Source organism: Bos indicus, chromosome 2 (assembly GCF_029378745.1).
Source record: "Bos indicus isolate NIAB-ARS_2022 breed Sahiwal x Tharparkar chromosome 2, NIAB-ARS_B.indTharparkar_mat_pri_1.0, whole genome shotgun sequence".
Taxonomy (NCBI): domain Eukaryota; kingdom Metazoa; phylum Chordata; class Mammalia; order Artiodactyla; family Bovidae; genus Bos; species Bos indicus.
In genome coordinates this window covers 14635378-14654720 of record NC_091761.1, presented here as the reverse complement: position 1 = coordinate 14654720, position 19343 = coordinate 14635378, and the positions used below count along the sequence as shown (strand labels likewise).

The following is a 19343-nucleotide window of genomic DNA, read 5'->3' as shown; positions in this document are numbered from 1 at the left end:
GGATCAGTTCCTTATATTATACAATTTTTTTGACTTCAAAACATTACAGAATTATTTTACATTTTTAATGGGAAAAATATTATTCCATTTCATGTTGCTCCAGGTTGAACCTAAGGTAATTAGAATATTTTTCAAAGTCAGGCAACCAATAATTAATTTGGATTTTATTCAAACATATTATGGAGTACTTCCTGTCATTCAAATCTTAAATGAATGTGGACTTGGTAAACACAGAGTATTTAGCCTATTGCTTCTGCAGAACTTGACTGTGTCATGAAATGTCATCCTCAGTAAATGTAACAGCTGTAAAGTCTCCCCTACTATGGTGCTCACAGTGTAACTGGGCATGGAATCATGCCTACTGTGCTTAGTTGGCTTTTTTAGTTACTTAAAAAAATTTTTTTTAGCTTATACTAACCAGGAATGATAAAAATTAACAATATTACCTTCTAGTTGAACCTATGTGATTTTCATTCAGCTAAGAAATAATTGTTTCATAACTTACAAATGTTTGCAGCATTTGAAACATCAGAGACATTTAAGTTTTCTTGCATATAAATTATTAATTTGTTGGCCTTAATTGTATTTTTATTTTCTTATTGGGAAGGTAATAGGTGTTTTTAAATACATAGAATTTTATGTATTTATTTTCGGTCATGCTGGGCCTTTGTTGCCACACACAGGCCTTCCCTAGGTGTGGCGAGCAGGGGCTGCCTTATAGCGATGGTGCGTGGGCCTCTCACCCCACTGGCCTCGCTCGTTGTGGAGCACAGGCTGTAGATGCACAGGCTCCAGGGGTGTGGCACATGGGCTCTAGTCACAGACTGCGTAGTTGTGGCCCGTGGCCAAGCTGCTCCGTGGCGTGTGGGGCCCTTGTGGACCAGGCCTCACACTGTCTCCTGCATTAGCAGGTGGACTCTTTACCACTGAGCACCAAGGAAGCCCGTACATGTTTTATACACTGCACTTAAACTTCTGATTTCACCTAAGTGTCTTTACATATTTTACATAATGAAAATGGTTTATTTGGGACTTTAATTTTTATTAGAGCCATTTTTCATTTCAGCAGGTTGTTCTCCAAGGATAAGACCAAAATACATGATAATTAGCGCTTAATTTGCAACACTGAGAATTTCTGATGTGATTCAGTTTTATTTGAATTCAGGTCACTTCCTATGCTTTGAAGCCACAATTTGGCATAAGTAATGCATACTTTTCTCAGAAAGAGTCACTGTTGTGTACCATGTATCTTTTGGAAATCATGTAATAAAGGTACTCACCGAAGTCCTATATAGCAGTTTTGTATAACTGCATTTCTTTTTTGGTAGATCAATTATTACGTACTGCAAGTCAGCACTCTGATAGCAGTGGTTTTGCTGAAGATTCGACAGACTGCCTCTCGCTTAATCATCTTCAGGTAATATTTCCTATCATAGTAGGCGTTATGATTAACTTCTTTATATTTAGGTGATTTTTCACTGTCTATATATTCAAGAGAATCTGTGCAGTATTTATTTTTCAAATGATAGCATCTGTATCCTAGAGTTTTAGTCTTATTATCTGAGCATTTGTCTATAAATGTTAAGTTACACTAATTATTCATCTTTCTCTGACTGAATATTTAAAAACAACAACCAAAAAAGCTTCTTCATTTTTGAACTACCAATAAACAGAGTATTTTAATCCTTAACCTATTTTATTTTTTTTTTAATTTTCTATCATCATTGTATTTCAATGAGAGAAAATGAAAGTGTTAGTCAGTCAGTCTTGTCTAACTCTTTGCTACCGCATGGATTTGCCAGACTCCTCTGTCCCTGGAATCTTCCAGGCAGGAATACTTAAGTGGGTAGCCATTTTTTTTTCCAGGGGATCTTCCCTACCCAGGGCTCGAACCCAGGTCTCCAGAATTGTAGGCAGATTCTTTACAATTTGTGCCTGTATTTCAGTATTTTATAATAATTAATTAATAACTAACTAAAACTGTGGTTTCATAGCTTGCTCAATATTACTTGACTTTTATGCTGTAGTGTGTTAGATAATCCAGAAGACAGGCATGTCTTAAACTGTTCTCAAGGAACTTATAGTTTATGTGTGCAGTACATAATGTACATGAAAAGTGTTTTAAACATCTGTAAGGAAATTTTAAAGAAAACTGGAATAAGAGAAAAAAAGAACCTGAAAAAGTACCTTAGAAACAGCATTTAAGGAGTAGACAGTGAGAAGTTTCTAAGGAGACTAAGAATAATCCAGCAGGCATAAAAATTGAGAGATGGAGGAGAAACTTTTAAAAGGAGAGCTGTAGCCATTGGAGTGAAAAGATGAAAATTTGTTTAATTGTGAAATTGAGTACTTAAGTGAGTAGTTCTGATGCATTGAATGAGAAGTGTGATTGGAGAGTAAATCAGTGACAGAGAAGATATGAATTATGTTCTTTTTTCAAATAAGGATGATAGCTAAGGATTACAGGTCTTTTTGTCTTTTTTATACAATAATGATTTAGGAAAGTTGTTTGGCTAAGAGAAGGCTAAGAGAAAGAGAGCTTGATGCAGAAAAGTCTGGGATGAACCTGGAGAAATACCCTAACCTTTGAGAGGAGGTGGTCAGAAGTATAGATTGGACGGATTCGCTTTGAAAAAAGACACAGTTTTCTTTCAGAATGGAGAGGAGGGAATGATGGGGTAAGGTACAGGGAAGTTTGTAGGTATTGAGGAAGAGGTTAAGACATTTTTGTCTGTTTTCTCTGAGTCAGTGTCATATGTTGGAAGGAATGGAGTGCTTATTTGCCCCGTCATGTCCGACTCTTTGCAGCCTCGTGCAGTGTAGTCCGCTAGGTTCCTCTGTCCGTGAAATTTTTCAGGCAAGGTTACTGGAGTGGGTTTCCATTTCCTCTTCCAAGAAGGAAAGGAGATGGGTGTTGAAAGGGGGTATTTAAGGAAATTAGTAAAGATCTGGAATAATCTTTGTGAGAAAGCAGAGTTGTTGTTGATCAAGGACACTGAGAGCAGTTTAGAGCAGCACCAGGGCCAAAACCAAGGTGGGAGACCCCGAAAGTGAAGAAGCCTCACAGCAGTTTGGTATTTTGTTAATGCTACTACTTATTTGAGTTCCCCATCCTTCTACCTGTTTTCCTTTCACAGGTTCATGAGTCCTTGCAGGCCATGGGGAGTAGTGCAGATAGCTGCGACAGTGAGACAACAGTCACATCATTTGGAGAAGACCTTGTCACACCAACAGTGCAAGACCAGCGTTATTTTAATGAATCAGAGGAGGAGTCTCTTACGTGTCCTCAGATAGAAAGAGAAAAGGCAGCAACAGTTGCTGAGAAAAGGTCAGATGGCCAGGATTCCCTCCTGTGCCAGACTGTTGAGAACATAGGGCATCAGCAGTCCACCTGGAGTGCAGGGGATCACGCTACTGAAATTACTGAAAGGAAAGAGGATGTGTCTCCAGCACAGCCTGTGGAATTACTAAGGGAAGCAAGTGCTGAAAGTGATGTGGATAAAAGCAGCGAATGTGAATTTGTCCAGTATACCACCCACCATATTCTTAAATCATTGGCTTCTATTGAAGCTAAATGTGGTGAGAAAGGGGCTGAAAATACAACGGGGTCTCCCTCTTCTGTGGACAGAGTTAATACAGCTTTACAAAGAGCGCAAATGAAGGTTTGTAGTCTGTCTAATCAAAGAGTGGGGCGTAGTTTGATAAAGTCAAAAGATCTGTTAAAACAGAGGTACCTGTTTGCAAAAGCTGGCTATCCTCTAAGGAGGTCTCAGTCTTTACCAACCACCTTGCTGAGCCCAGTAAGGGTTGTGTCATCTGTCAATGTCCGGTTGTCCCCTGGAAAAGAGACCAGATGCAGTCCACCATCCTTCACCTACAAGTATACACAGGAGGAGGAACAGAGATTAGAGAAAGAAGTGACTGAGCATGATGGTCAGTCTTCTGTCAAATCCACTATTTTCATCTCTCCGACGTCTGGGAAGAAAGAAGCCGATGCCCCGAGTGAGGTGACGCGGCTGGAGGAGTGCCATCAGCGGAGGACTCCGGCCTGCTCGCTGCCTGCTCCAGCGCCTGTATCTCAGTCCACCTGCTCCCTTCACTCTCTCCACTCGGAGTGGCAGGAAAGGCACCTGTGTGAACACATGAGAACTCTGAGCACTCACAGTGTTCCCAGTGTAGCAGGCGCCGCCTGCAGTGCCTTCCCGTGCCCTCTCGGATGTCCTTACTCACACAGACATGCTGCCTCCCCTTACCGAGCGTGCTCTGTGAACCCCCCTTCTGCCATCGAGATGCAGTTGCGAAGAGTGTTGCATGATATTAGAAACTCACTGCAGAATCTTTCCCAGGTATGAAACCAAGTTTATCTTTCTTACTCTTGTTTTCTTTTATTGGTCTGAGTACCTCGTAATTCACTGGAAAGCTAGGAGCCATCAGACATGAATCACCTCAGCCTCATTTTCCTACATCCTTAAATTTATCTGTACTTTCCCCCCCTCCACCCCCCGACCCCCGCCCCAGCCTCTTCCTTCCTAGCTCAAGGAAAAAGCTGTAACTAATTCTGAACAAGGTGAATGTCTCTGTTCACAGTCTCCTTCCCTTCTGGAGAGGAGATTTTGTTTTTTTAGGTGTCCTCCTTTCTTTAGCCTCTATCCTCCATTGTCTCTGTCTTAGTCAAGTTGTCTTTGTCATTAAAAAAGAAAACTTCTCAAGCGCTGTCTGTCCTTTTCTCTTCCATCTGACAGTGTTCACCACTTCTTTCTAAGTTTTCCTCCCTTGGCTTGTGTGGCCGTGTGTTCTCCTGGTTCCACTCGTTGCTCTCTGACTAAGCTTTTCCTTCATCTGCTGACTCCTGATGCTGGTCTCCTGGTACAGAATTAGTCTGCTTCCACTGGGTTAAAAGAAGAGAAAAAAATCAGGTAAACGTGTGGATCTAGTCTATATGTCTTGTCACTTTTAAAGTCCCTGCTCTCAGATTTGTTAGTGGGATGGGAACAATTTCCAAAATAAGTTTTGAGAAGTAAATTGTTGGTTTGCCTTTCACATTTCCTTTCTAAATCTCTTCCTGAGCTACTTAGATTAGGCAGTTGAGGAATGAAGAAAATGACAGTGTAATGTAATGAACGGGGTGTTCAGCTAAGAGTCGAGAAGCCTAGAGTGTATATGATACGTTCCTTTTCATGATGATGTAGTAGACAGGAAGCCCCTTTGACAGTAAAAATGAAAGTTGGAAACCTTTCAAGTTATGTAGTAAAACACACTTTTAAGTAGCGATTTTATCCTCATGATGATTGTCTTCTACTAATGATTTTCAGTCTAACCAGAAAGTGGGTGTCTCTCTTTCCTCCTTACAAAATGTAGTTCTGTCTACAAATGAGAAATTAACCTTTGAGCTGCAGTTACGGGAAGCTGGGGATTCCCAGGGTCCTGTCCACCTACACCTTCATGTTCCACCTGCCTAGACCAGCTTGTTCTGCTCGAGATGTGGTTTTCTCTTCAGTGTTCATGAGTGACTCCGCTGATTTCCCCATCCTCACTCCACCCCACCTCAGGAGACAGGTGCTGTGTATCTCCTGGCCTCTGCCTGTGTCTCCAGGCCCACTCCCTGTGAGCATGCTCCACATAACATGCAGGCTCCTGCCTAGGTGTGTGTCCCTAGCTGTCTGGTTTTTTTTTTTTTTTTTTTTTTTAACACATGCCACATTTTTTTTTTAACCTGGGATGGCCTGCCCTTGCCTTTCTTCACCTGACTAAGTCCTGTTTACTGTTAAGATACAGCTCAAGTGTCACCACTGTCGAAAACACTTAACCTAATCTGCATTTTTGATTGTTTTCATCATAGCAGTCCCCATACCAACCCCAAACCTAATCTGGATTTTTGATTGTTTTCATCATAGCAGTCCCCACACCAACCCCAACCAATATTATGTATATATTTCTACTTCTGTTTTCTCCTTGTTTCTTCCACTGTGAGAATGCTTGAAGGCTGGGAATGCCTTCTATCTTCCTTTTATCTTTTTTACTACCTAAGGGGTGCATAGTAGATACTCAGATATCTAAGAGTGAATGTGGTGATTGCTTGCTACTTTCTTCAGCCAAGTCAGTCGTTTCTGTCATCTCAGAATGACATTTGCTATTGCTTCTGTATTTCTGAGTTTTGTTTTTATTTTTCTACTTTCTCAAGGCAAGAAGGAGGTCCTGTAAGACATATTAATAGATTTAAACTATATGTGTTCCTTTGCCTCTTTCCTGTTCCAAATACACTGACTTATAACTACAACAGATAGGAGTAGTAGGTGGTACTGGTGACTGATTTATCTGATTTTGGCGTACAACATGAAGTGGTTTTAGGTTTTGTTTTATGCCCCAAAGAGAAACATATGTACTCCCCAAATTCTGCCTTTTTAACACCTTAGATGATGTGGAAGTAGTCACTTTAACATTGCTTTCTAATCAGACTTTCACTCTTTTGAAGTACCCTATGATGAGAGGACCTGATCTTGCTGCTGCTCCGTATAGTACTCAGAAATCATCTGTTCTACCTCTTTATGAAGTAAGTTGTTACTTAAATCCTTGTGTTACAGAATAATTTGTGTGATTTAGAAGTTAATGCTCTTATATTGCATTTTAGAATACTTTCCAGGAGCTCCAAGTAATGAGGCGGAGTCTGAATTTGTTTAGAACGCAAATGATGGATTTAGAATTGGCAATGCTGCGTCAGCAAACCATGGTTTATCATCATATGACTGAGGAGGAAAGGTAACAGTTCATATGTCTTAACGTTGACTTAAAATATTTTTCATTCTAAAAAGCATTTTAACTTTTTTTTTTCTTGGAAGCTGACTTTTATTTACACTGCTGTGTACCCTTTATCTAGTCTGTGAACCAGTGTAAATAAAATTGGGCACAATGTTTTGCTAAGTAAACTTCTCTATCTTCGCTGAACTGAGGAAGACAGTGGTTGGAATCTGTTTCTCATTGTCTGGAATATTTGTGATGGAAGCTAGAGGAAGAAAAAGCAGTTATAATGGTTATACTCATTGCAGACGCTGTTGTGCTAATCTATAGAACTTGGAGTTTCAGTAACTTCCGAAAGCTTGTGAGAGTTGTGACACTGAGTTTCCTACTAATAGGTATGAAGTTGATCAGCTGCAGAGTTTGAGAAATTCAGTCCGAATGGAACTCCAGGACCTGGAGCTGCAGCTGGAGGAGCGCCTGCTGGGGCTGGAGGAGCAGCTCCGCCCTGTGCACTTGCCGTCAGCCTTCCGCCCCTCGGCACTCATGGTATGCTTCCTCGGGTTGTCACGGTTTTTTCACTCAGAACTTGTTAATAGCGTTCCACACAATTTAAGACAAATGCCTTAATTTAAAAACAACATATTTTAAAAATGGCATTAGAGACATGCCGTGTTTAATGAGTCTTTCTGACAAATCAATGGAATGTGTAAGTTGTGGTTAACTTCTTAAATATTTAGCATATTTGTATATATATAAATATATTGAAAAATCGTAATTTAATAATAGAGAATAAAGAGCAATGCAAAAATTTAAGGATTTTAAAGGAAAAATGATAGTAGGTTAGCATATGACTAATTTAGATGTTACTCATTGTGTATAACTGAAGAACACACACATATGTATTTCATGTAACCTTTTCCCCCACCCTTTCTTGCCTTTGAAAAAATACTGTTCCCTTTACATTTTTCCTTTATTTTGGATCTTTTCCATTCTGTATGTTTTTTGAGGAATCAAATAAGATCTTTGTAAAAGCAGAAAAACCTGTATACAAACAAAAATAGAGACAAACACTATCTCTCTCTATTCTTACTCCTAATGTTCCTTTTCATGCAATCTGAACTTCAACAATTGTATTCTTATTTTTGCCAAAATCTTTCAGTTGTAGAATATATTGTTTTGAAATGTTGAAACAGTGAATTCTTCTCTTTGTTAATTGAACATAACTGATTTTGTTAAAAACAATTGCATGAACACACACGTATATATGCACACATAGCAAGTAGAGTAAGAATGTGTGTGTGTGTGTATATGTATATGATAGCACAGACTATGCATATCTTGTCAATGAATATCTCATCGGCAGTTTTGATCTATTTGATCTCATCAACAGTTTTGATCTATTATTCTGAGAAATGTGCATTGGTGAGATCAGAGAATCAGAACATCTTCTATGCAACCTTCAGTCACAGTAACACATTTTATAGGATCCTGTGACAGCTGAGGCTGACTTTTGTGACATAAAGGACTGCTTTAGAGCAAAAATAATTAGCTCATTTTATTATAAAGCACTTGCAATTTGAAAAAACTACACACAGAAACACACACATATATCACATATATATATATTGTTTTGCTTTTTCAGGGAATGTGTGGCAGTAGAAGCGCTGATAACTTGTCATGCCCTTCTCCATTGAATGTAATGGAACCAGTAAGCCTCTTTCCTTTTAAATCACTGGGGAAGGGAATGATATCATATTTGATAAACACACAGTTTTCCTAATGTAGATGAAAAAAAAATTTAAATACACAATTTGATAAGTTAGTTAATTTGATTAGAAGTGAGTCTGGCACTTCTTGAAGTCTGTTGCCATCTTTGGCCACTAGAAAGCCAGTTAATTGCAATAATGATTTATCTTCATGGCCTAAAGGAAATAATGCATCATAAAAAGTAATTTATATTTCAGGAAATGTGCTTTTGCAGTCTGATTCCAGGTTCTTTAGGTAATTGGATCTTTAAGATGACTACATTTTGAACAAAGATTGATTTTTATTGTATTTTAAATGAATTAGTTCATTTGAGGGCATTATGAGTTTTTTTTACTGGTTACTTTTCTTTGTAAGTAATTTGGACACCCATGTGGAACCAAGTAAAATTTCATCCAGCTATAGCCTAGTTAAATATTTTATGGCTTGATCTCACTGCGAATTTTAATTTTTCTTGCTGTTTTTGCAAATGAAATTGAGTAGTAACTAAATGAGTGCATTCGAATCATGTCTCTACAAGTTAAATGATTTGGGGCAGCATCGAGGATATTAATCTTCTTTTAACTACGAATATTAATTTAAAGAGAGAAGAATTACAGTTTTTCTGATCTCTAGGTCACTGAACTGATGCGGGAACAGTCATACCTAAAGTCTGAATTGGGCCTGGGCCATGGAGAAATGGGATTTGAAATTCCTCCTGGAGAAAGCTCAGAATCTGTTTTTTCCCAAGCAACATCAGAGTCATCGTCTGTATGTTCTGGTCCCTCTCATGCCAGTAGAAGAACTGGAGTACCTCCTATTGACTCAGTGGGCAAACCCAAAACCCATCTGGTACCAAGCAAGAAATTATTCCGAGCATCAGTGGCCCTAACACCAACTGCTCCTTCTAGAACAGGCTCTGTGCAGACACCTCCAGATGTGGAAAGTTCTGAGGAAGCTGGAGCAACTGAAGAAACCTCAGAAGCTGTAGGACCTAAATCTGAAGTGGAGGAAGAGCAGGGAAAAGTCTCATTATTGCCAGCTGCTGAGGAAGTGCATAAAAATGTGGAGCAAGATGAGTTACAGCAAGTCATAAGGGAGGTGAGTAAAATCTATGCTTAATTAATTTATTTTGAATAGGTTTTATTTTAACATTAATTATTTATAAGGTACTCCTTTGATTCACTGTATTCAGTAATTTTCCCATTGATCTAGCTCATGTCTATTATGTTTGTAATGCTGTTTCTGCAAATTTCATACTCCCATGTGAAGTAATTGCAATTCTCTATATTCACTCTGGTGAAGAAGGTATGTGCGGGTTTCAAAATAGGTGAACATGTGACGAGGACTTTAGACCTCTGTTTCCACCTTTGTAAAATTAAGGATTATAATTTAGATCTCTTCCAAGATTAAAATCTGCCATTTTATAATGTCAGTTGAGATTTTAAGAAGTATGAAGCATTTAATCTATTTGGTTTAGTGAGTAGAGACCTATAGAAATTATGTAAGTCATTCAAAGATAGAAATATAGAATTAAAGTTTACCTTGTGTGATTAGCAGTATGCAGACCTGAAACATTTAGCAATAGTTCTAGGTTACCGAAAGGACTGCAGAAACTTAGGAGGACTAGTAATCAAAGGCAAAATGTTTCAGAAATTAGTAAAATAGTTGCTTTTGACACCAGGATCAGGCAGTAAGGAACAGTATGGATATCATTTAAAAAAGGAAACTGCTATAGGTACATATTTATGTATGACTTTGTTTTTTCCTTTTCTCAAATTACATTGTGTCTTCGGATGCAAAATTCAGTAGAATGCATAAGATAAAAATTACACGTGTTGAATTTATTTTTTTCATTCTGTCCCTGTCTTAAGAATAACTCTGAGGAAGAACTGTAATTATTCATAGTTCTTTCCAACTGGGATACTAAAATCCATGATAAAAAGGATCATTCATTCTTTCCATTAGTAAAAAGAATAGCCTACAGTGTTTTTAAGAAAAATGGTTTACAAGTGTCTTAATGAGTACCTGCTCTGTAAAGGAGAAAAGAAAAATGGATGTAAGACCATGAAATCCTTAAGCTTAAAGTCTAGTAGGAAGGTAAATAGAACTAACTCAGGGAATAGTTGAAAAATCATACAGAAAAGCATTTAGTATAATGTATTGAGAAGTAAGGATTTAGAAATGGAAAATACTGAAATGAACCAGAGAAATAAGAGTCAGTGGCTCCTTTTTAATCTTTGTACTTCCAATAAATTCAGTAATGTGAATGTAACACATTTTTAGAATTAATTTGTGAGTAACATTGAACAAATTTTTAGTGGTTATAGGTCAAGAATGGTGGCAGCAATTCGCAGCAACATGCATGGACCTAGAGATTGTCATACTGAGTGATTAAGTCAGAGAAGGAGAAATACAGGATGACATCCCTTGTATGTGGAATCTATAAAGAAATGATACAATTGAACTTACTTACAAACAGAGAGAGACTTGCAGACTTAGAACTGAACTTATGGTTGGCAGGGGGAAGGGAGAGGGGGATAGTTAGGAAGTTTAGGATGGACATGGACACCTTGCTGTATTTAAAATGGTAACTTTGTAGCACATGGAACTCTGCTCAATGTTATGTGGCAGCCTGGATGAAAAGTGGATACATGTATATATATGGCTGATATGGCTGAGTCCTTTCACTCTTCATCTGAAATTCACAACATTGCTAATGGGCTATACCCAGTACAAAATTAATTTTTTTTTTTTTTAAGAATGGTGGCAACATACCAAAATGTTTTTTTCAAATCAGCCATTGCTCCTCTGGGTCCAAAGATTAGTTTATGTATGAGGTGCCATCATTTACAGCTGCATGACAGTAGCTTGAGAAGTACCTTGAAAATAAAGTCAGTTTTGCTTTATATGACATTAATATATGCATTCCTAAAAATCACGCTATGCAGATTTGTGTAGTAAAAACTACAGAGCTCATGGGGAAAATAGTATTAGAAGCATAACATTCAAAACTTTTGTCAGTGACAGATTTTTGAAAAGATGAAAACCTAATAAAAACCCTAACACTGTTTTGTTAAGAAATAAATGCTACAATAGTGTGACACTGCCTTGAAAAAGACCTGAAATTTGCTTCTGGAATTGGATTTTGGAAGGGCTGCAAAATAAGTTACTTGTGAGTTACTGTGACGTGGTAGAGGGGGGTGATAATGAAATCTAACAGAAATTGTAATGCCAGGTGCAGACAGGTGTGCTTCACAACACAGTGAACTAAGACATCTGGTAGCTGTTCAATGTTTGCGCATGTTGGGTGCTCTGTTCCTAGGTTCAGCTGGCATTCAGACAAGTTAACACTTAAAAAACAAGCATTCTGTCAATAGCGGAAGACACTGCATGTATGTAATTTCTTTTCATGACGTGAATTACCAACTTGAAATTTAAAAGATCTTAATTCTATAAATTTATTTGTCCTATAAATGTAATTATTTTGTAGGTTGGTTGTATCTGGCTACTCTTTAGCAGGCTCTGTACATCCACCTTGCTCAGTTAGTTAGGTGTGACTGATGGTGTTTCACGTCAAAGATCAATTTTTGAGTAGAACTAAGTAATTATTTTTCTTCATAATGTATTTGTTAACTGAGGAAATCAGTTTTAAGGTACTCCCTTGACACAAAATGTGGTATTTTTGTTCCCTTTAGCTTGCTTTGGTTTGAAAAACTTCCTTGGAAACTGGACTTTATATACTCATTTGGCACAAATACTCTTTTAATGCATACTTGAGTCCTCATTTTTAATGTTGCTAATGGATGGCCTGATGTGTGCTATAAGTGATTTCCTGATAGCTCGGTTGATAAAGAATCCACCTGCAATGCAGGAGACCCTGGTTTGATCCCTGGGTCAGGAAGATCTGCTGGAGAAGGGAATGGCTACCCACTCTAATTAATATTCTGGCCTGGAGAATTCCATGGATAGTCTGTGGGATCACAAAGAATCAGACAAGACTGAGTGACTTTCACTTTCACTTTCAAAGCATCCCTAAACCAGAACATTGATTTTTTTGGGCTGGTAGAACTTAGCATATATAGAAAACTTGGTTGTTCCCATCATACTGTGGTGGTGCTAGAGAATTACTTAATCATTTATAAGAACCTCCCTATTAAATATCGGAGATTTTATAATTTGAAGGACTGACATGTGAGACAAATGTTTGAAGAATTTTTCAGAATTTGTTACTGTTAATTAGAAACTTCCTGATTCAGAATTTGACATAGTTTGGAGGAACTTTAGCTTAACACTGATCCTTTTAAATGTCTCCAAAGAAGAGCTTACCAAGCAAATTGTATAGTAGATGAAACAGGGCATAAGAGGAACATTGATGTCCTTAAAAAAAAAAAAAAACTTTTGAAGCACTTTAAAAGCATATGTTAATGGATAAATTAGTCTAATGTCATCTATAATTTTAAAAATCATTTGGGTTATTATCATTTTAGCTCAGTTACAATGGTGTTCTGTTAAACTTTGTAAAATATTTAAATTCAGATTAGTCTTGATTCTGTTCATTTAAAATGGGTAATCTTTTCCCTTAATGTTACTGAATTCCAGTTTTTTTAAACTCTTATTGTATCAGCTACCAAGAAAAACAGAATTGTCTTCCCAGCAAATTCTGGGTCCCTAACCCTATAAACAAAGCCATTATTCAGGAAGGGAAGATTTAAGCTTGGGTTGAACAGTTTTGCAGGTGAGGATTAAGCATGTTTGGCAAACACTTTTAGGGAAGTTTTCTTATTGCTCTCATGGGTGCATGAAAACAACGATGTCTGTCAGGCCTTTGTTTCCATTATTTCACCATATGTGAAGTTTTTTAAAAGAATGCTTTCATTACTTATAATACTGATACAGTAGAATTCTTTTGAAAGAGAACACTGAAACAAAAAGTAAGTAAAAAAGATAACTTAATAGAATAAATGAGCATGTGTCCACAGAAGCAAATTGAACAGAATTAAATGTCAGAGTTAAAGATAGATTGCTCTGTATAGAGTTTTCTTCTTTGTTCATTGACGTTCCTAGGCTTGGTCCATGCCTCTGAGTAACTGTATTTCATCTGGCACACTTTTGTATGTATTTTGGTAACTACACAGCTTGCCTGTGTCCTTACTACAATTCTGTTAGTGATCTCTGTAATAATGGCTGCCGCACAGGAGGCACTCAGTAGAGGCTAATAAATGGATGTGTTGTCCCACACTTTAGGCTTGCTGTCATCTTGTTAATATGCCAATGTGCATTCCTTGATCTCAAGGAGTCGGTCTTCAGTGGATATTACTTTTTGGAAGTTATAAAATGGACTTCACCATCCATTCCACTGATTTTCTCACTACTTATCCTTCCCCACCTCTGTAACGTGGGAGACTTTGGAACTAATTTCTGTGTTCATACATTTGTTACTTCAATAAATAATCAAAGGCATTTTGTCATTTTCCAGTGCTTATATGTAGTCCTTTTTTTTTCACTTTCTGTTCTTTTTTGTGTGTGATACTCTTTCACTCTCTCATTGATGGCATTTATTCAGACATTCATTGAGCATTTACTGTGTGCCAGAACACACTGATAAACTTCCATTTGAGTGCACCCCTTCCATTCTGATTCCCTTCTGCTCTCTGACTAGTGGGGACTATCTTACCAGCTAGGCTTCTTTCTGCTCCCTCTCTTAAGGTGCTCTTGCTACTGCTTTCATCCTCACTGTTGTCTGCAGTTGGCCTTACTTTTTCATCACTATGTTAAAATTCGCTATTCTCTGATAACTTTTTCCTCTTCTATCCCATACTAGTCTCTCATTTTTTATTCTGTTCTTACGTCATTAATGAGTTAACAGTTTTTCCTTTTTAATATTTTATGAAATGTTTGTTCTGAGCACACATAGATAATGACATCCTTGGTAGAGACTTTTTATGTTTTACTGCAGTGATGTCTGTACCCATCCCTACCCTCCAAATGTTGGCATACTTTTTTGGTTTGTAGATAATACTTTGGGCTAGTTTGTTTTTGAATGATGAAGAATGAAAAAGAATTTTTGAGTGAAGTGTGATGAGATGTGCATTGGACAACAGGACTGAAAGACTCTGCTAAGTCATCGTCTTTTGTAAATATGGATTTACAGAGGATCTAATTTAACACACTGCATTTGTACTTGTATGCTGTGGCAAAGAAATTCTGGTATCATGTTTGTGTCCAATATATATTTGTTTAAAAAACAAATCTGAAGGACTATGAACTTAACAGACCTTTGATGTTTAAAGTTTAGAAGGTAAAATGAGAAGATTTTATTTATTTAAATATATTTCAGTATAGATAGTTGGTAGTTAAGGAACATTTGTCTCTCTGAATATTTATGTATCAGTTCAGTTCAGTCACTCAGTCGTGTCCAACTCTTTGCGACCCCATGAATCGCAGCACGCCAGGCCTCCCTGTCCATCACCAACTCCCGGAGTTCACTCAGACTCTTGTCCATCGAGTCCATGATGCCACCCAGCCATCTCATCCTCTGTCGTCCCCTTCTCCTCCTGCCCCCAAATCCCTCCCAGCATCAGAGTCTTTTCCAATGAGTCAACCCTTCACATGAGGTGGCCAAAGTACTGGAGTTTCAGCTTTAGCATCATTCCTTCCAAAGCAATCCCAGGGCTGATCTCCTTCAGAATGGACTGGTTGGATCTCCTTGCAGTCCATGGGACTCTCAAGAGTCTTCTCCAACACCACAATATATATATTCTGTAACGTATATATTGCATGACATTATTACAGAGCCATTTTTGGAAAGACTTCCATTGAGATGTGTTCAGGATGTACTTAGCAACATTTTAGGAAAGAGATCAGGCTGGCAGGAAACTGAAAATGTAGAATTTTTAAAAGCTGGTTGAGTGTGTCCTGAGTGCTGGTTCGGGAAGGCATTACCAGTTTATTTGAGGAAGCACACATGTAAAGCCTTCAGGGGGCTACTCAGAGCTGATGCACTGGGCTTCCCAGGTGGCTCAGTTAGTAAAGAATCTGTGGCCGATGCAGGACATGCAGGAGCTGTGGGTTTGATCCCTGGGTCTGGAGGATCCCTTGGAGGAGGAAATGGCAACCCACCCAAGTATTCTTGCCTGGAAAATCCCATAGATAGAAGACATTTGTGGCCTGCATTCCATGGGGTCACAAATCAGAGAGAAAAAGATGTAGGTGTGCATGTGTAGTGTTTGGGCATCTGGAGAAGAAAATCTCGAGGGAATTGTCATTGCCTCTAGATCTGTTTGCGTTTTCTAACAATAAAATGACATGTAAATCCTCATCCAAAGCAAAATTTTCAGTCAGGTGACAAACGTACCATACAACTAAATATTGACTTATTTAGAGTTTATGGTTGTTTTGGTGGTGGTGTTCAGTCACTCAGTCGTGTCCGACTCTTTCCTACCACATGCACTGCAGCATGCCAGGCTTCCCTGTCCTTCACCATCTCCTGGAGCTTGCTCAAGTTCATGTCCATTGAGTCAGTGATGCCATCCAACCGTCTCATCCTCTGTCTTCCTCTTCTCCTCCTACCTCAATCTTTCCCAGCATCAGGGTCTTTTCTAATGAGTCAGCTCTTTGCATCAGGTGGCCAAAGTATTGGAGCTTCAGCTTCAGCATCAGTCCTTCCAATGAATATTTAGGGTTGATTTCCTTTAGGATTGACTTGTTTGATCTCCTTTCTGTCCACGGGACTCCCAAGAGTCTTCTCCAACACCACAGTTCAAAAGCATCAATTCTTCCATGCTCAGCCTCCTTTATGGTCCAACTCTCACATCCACACATGACTACTGGAAAAACCATGGACCTTTGTTGGCAAAGTGATGTCTCCGCTTTTTAATATGCTGTCTTAAGTTTGTTATAGCTTTTCTTCCAAGGAGCAAGCACCTTTTAATTTCATGGCTACATTTACCATCTGCAGTGATTTTGGAGCCCAAGAAAATAAAGTCTGTCACTGTTTCCAGTGTTTCCCCATCTATTTGCCTTGAAGTGATGGGACCAGATGCCATGATCTTAGTTTTTTGAATGTTGAGTTTTAAGCCAGCTTTTTCACACTTTTCTTTCACTTTCATCAAGTGGCTCTTTAGTCCCTCTTTGCTTTCTGCCTTTAGGTAGATAGACATTAATTTAAAAGAAAAACAACATAAAAGTGAACATAATATTTAATCAGTTCTTTCAGGTTATTTTGTGTCATAGGCTAAATTATCTATGAAGCTTTAACATTTGTTAATGCTCTCAACTTGAGAATTGTGTTATTTTGTAATGGAGTTATTTGAATTATGCTAGACAAGATCTCAGAACATGATCTGAGTTTGAGGATAGATGGATGTGATTCCCTGCTCTCTCTCTCTATTTCATGAAGGATTTACACAAAGATTTAGTTTTCTCTGTAGTTTAGCTGACTGTAGAAATTAAATGTTATTTACTTGTTTTTTCTGATAACAGAATAAAATGGATTATAGTGATACTGTTAAGTTCTTGTTTTCTTCTTTTTTCCATTCTAGATTAAAGAGTCTATTGTTGGGGAAATCAGACGGGAAATTGTAAGTGGACTTCTGGCAGCAGTATCTTCAAGTAAAGCATCCAATTCTAAGCAAGATAGTCACTAATGGAATTTATAGGTAAATTTTTCTGAATTTCTTTGTTTAGCTAAATGTAACTTAGTACTTAGTTTTTAATGCTTTTTCTTAGTATATAGGTCTGTTTCCCTAGCTAAATTTTTATTTTTAGGAAGTATGTAATATGTTATTTTACAGTGTGAAAACCTTTTATAACCTCATTTGAAGTGTAAGTGATTCAAATCTCATAATCTCAAACCTCCAAGTTATATTGATATTTTATCATTTTATTGAAATTTCATTATAGTAAATAAATTCTGGAATTGGGGAAATTGGGACCTTCAAACCTGAATTTTGATAGCACTGCCCTGATTATAATATTACTTCAAATGGATGAAGAATTCAAGCATGCGTGCATACCAAGATTTCAAGATTTAATCATAAATTTTTAGTGTCTTTTGTTTTTTAAAGAAACATATCCCATAGATCTCATTGTACATAGTACATTAGGTCTCATATCTAATCATGTCATAATAGATAATGGAGAATCTTTATTCTCATCCTTCCTTTTAAAGACTTTTCAGTAATAATTGAAAAATGCTTAATTTTTACTTTTCTTCCTTTTTTTAAGGTTTGCGTGGGTCCTGTTAGCTGCGTGATACTGGAGTTATCAAGGATATACACTGGTGGGGGTGTCATTTGTGCTTCAGAAGATACTTGCTGCTGAGCTGGGCTACTGTATACAATGTTTATTTCTTCTGTGCATATCTTTTCAAAAAACATAGAAACATAGGCACTTTGCTGACTTTATTTCTTTTCTAAACTATCAAAACCATAGCCATTTGAAAAGCCTAATATTTATTTGTATGTCAGTATTTTCCAGTTGATTGCCTAGGTAGAATTAATTTTAAAACTTGAAAACTTCCATAATTAACCAACTTATAAATAACATATTTCTTCAGACTAGCTTCTTAAAACACTGACCTCTATGAGGTATTTACTGTGCAATAACTGATTCATTTTTTGAGAGCTTGAAACAACCAATGATACTCCCTCCACTGCTGTTAATTAGTGTCACTTCCAAGAAGAAAAATTATCCTGTTGTAAAAACTGCTTTTAATTCTTGAGGAGGTTACTAATAGCAGTAGGATAGAATTTATGTTACCTAAAACTACTTAATGTTCTTACACTGTAAGCATTGTTATTTTACCCAAGACAATTGTAATTTTATTGTAGCTTATGTAGTTTGGGGATTTTTGTTTGTTTGTTTTTTTGGAAACATGTCTTATGTTAAACACTATGTACTTTTTGCATTGTCCAGACTTCTTTATTATAAGGACATGTTTCTTCTTTTAGACTAAATAGTAGATTATTGCCAAAATAATGGGGCCTGTGACTTGAATGGATAGAAATGAATAAGCTGGTTTTGTTTTTTCATAATGGAAGTAATTTAGATTTTTGTTTTCTCATAAACAAATTTTAATTCATTCTTAACCAGTGAGAACTGTTTGTTTTATGGGGGGGGGGAAAAAAGGAAGGTAGTTTCCTATTTGGTTTTATATATGTTAAATAAATGTGTAAAGTAACAACCAGATGTTATTAGAATTATTCTTTAGCATTTATAATTTTCAACTCCTATTATATTTCTTTGTGTGAAATTTTAATCAAAAGTGGTTGAGAGGTTAACAATATACTTTGAAAGAATATCTAAAAGGTTTTTTAAATGTTTGAATTATCACATCACACAAAGGCTGATTTCTAAAAAAAAATTAATAAAGTATTTATTTTGCCTAACATGTTTTTAGTGATTTATTTTCTTGAACCACAACATGAAGAATTTGGATTAGATTTGATAAGTAACAAGACCCAAAAGAATTGGAGCATATAATCTACTGGGCTAAAATTCTCTTTTCCTGAAAAGGCGTCTACGATGCTTTCAAAAATGTGGTTAATACTAGACCACCATGGAGAAAGAATGCACACTGATGCCTCTTGGTCTCATCTAGTTCTGTCGTCTTAATTATTACCATCTGAGTCAAAAATTTTCTTTAAACTGTACTGTTAAGCTACAAAGAACAGACATTAAAATACTACTTTATTCTCTGGCCAAATTCAAATTCAGCAATTTGACTACCCAATTCTAATAATAGTAATGATACATATAAACCAAGCACTGATATTAATACTAATATTAATACAGATATCAATGATTTTTAACTAATCAGCTTTGTAGCCACTAACAGTTCTTTTCTGACTATATAAGAACCC

General features: G+C 37.1%; 1 protein-coding gene across 5 annotated transcripts in view; it reads left to right on the top strand.

Moving 5' to 3' along the window:
* ITPRID2 (ITPR interacting domain containing 2) overlaps nucleotides 1–18871 on the top strand; it is a 96516-nt gene extending 77645 nt beyond the window's left edge. For 3 of the 5 annotated variants that reach the window (XM_019969806.2, XM_070802719.1, XM_019969813.2), the window contains 9 exons: nucleotides 1329–1417; nucleotides 3138–4346; nucleotides 6473–6550; nucleotides 6629–6756; nucleotides 7131–7281; nucleotides 8378–8443; nucleotides 9115–9579; nucleotides 17022–17138; nucleotides 17707–18871. In XM_019969806.2, coding sequence (XP_019825365.2) covers nucleotides 1329–1417; nucleotides 3138–4346; nucleotides 6473–6550; nucleotides 6629–6756; nucleotides 7131–7281; nucleotides 8378–8443; nucleotides 9115–9579; nucleotides 17022–17126 — 2291 coding nt within the window. In that variant the 3' untranslated portion in view covers nucleotides 17127–17138; nucleotides 17707–18871. The remainder of the gene's footprint in view (nucleotides 1–1328; nucleotides 1418–3137; nucleotides 4347–6472; nucleotides 6551–6628; nucleotides 6757–7130; nucleotides 7282–8377; nucleotides 8444–9114; nucleotides 9580–17021; nucleotides 17139–17706) is intronic. The other 2 variants (XM_019969820.2, XM_019969829.2) reach the window with 2 other exon arrangements.
* Nucleotides 18872–19343: the final 472 nt, after the last annotated feature.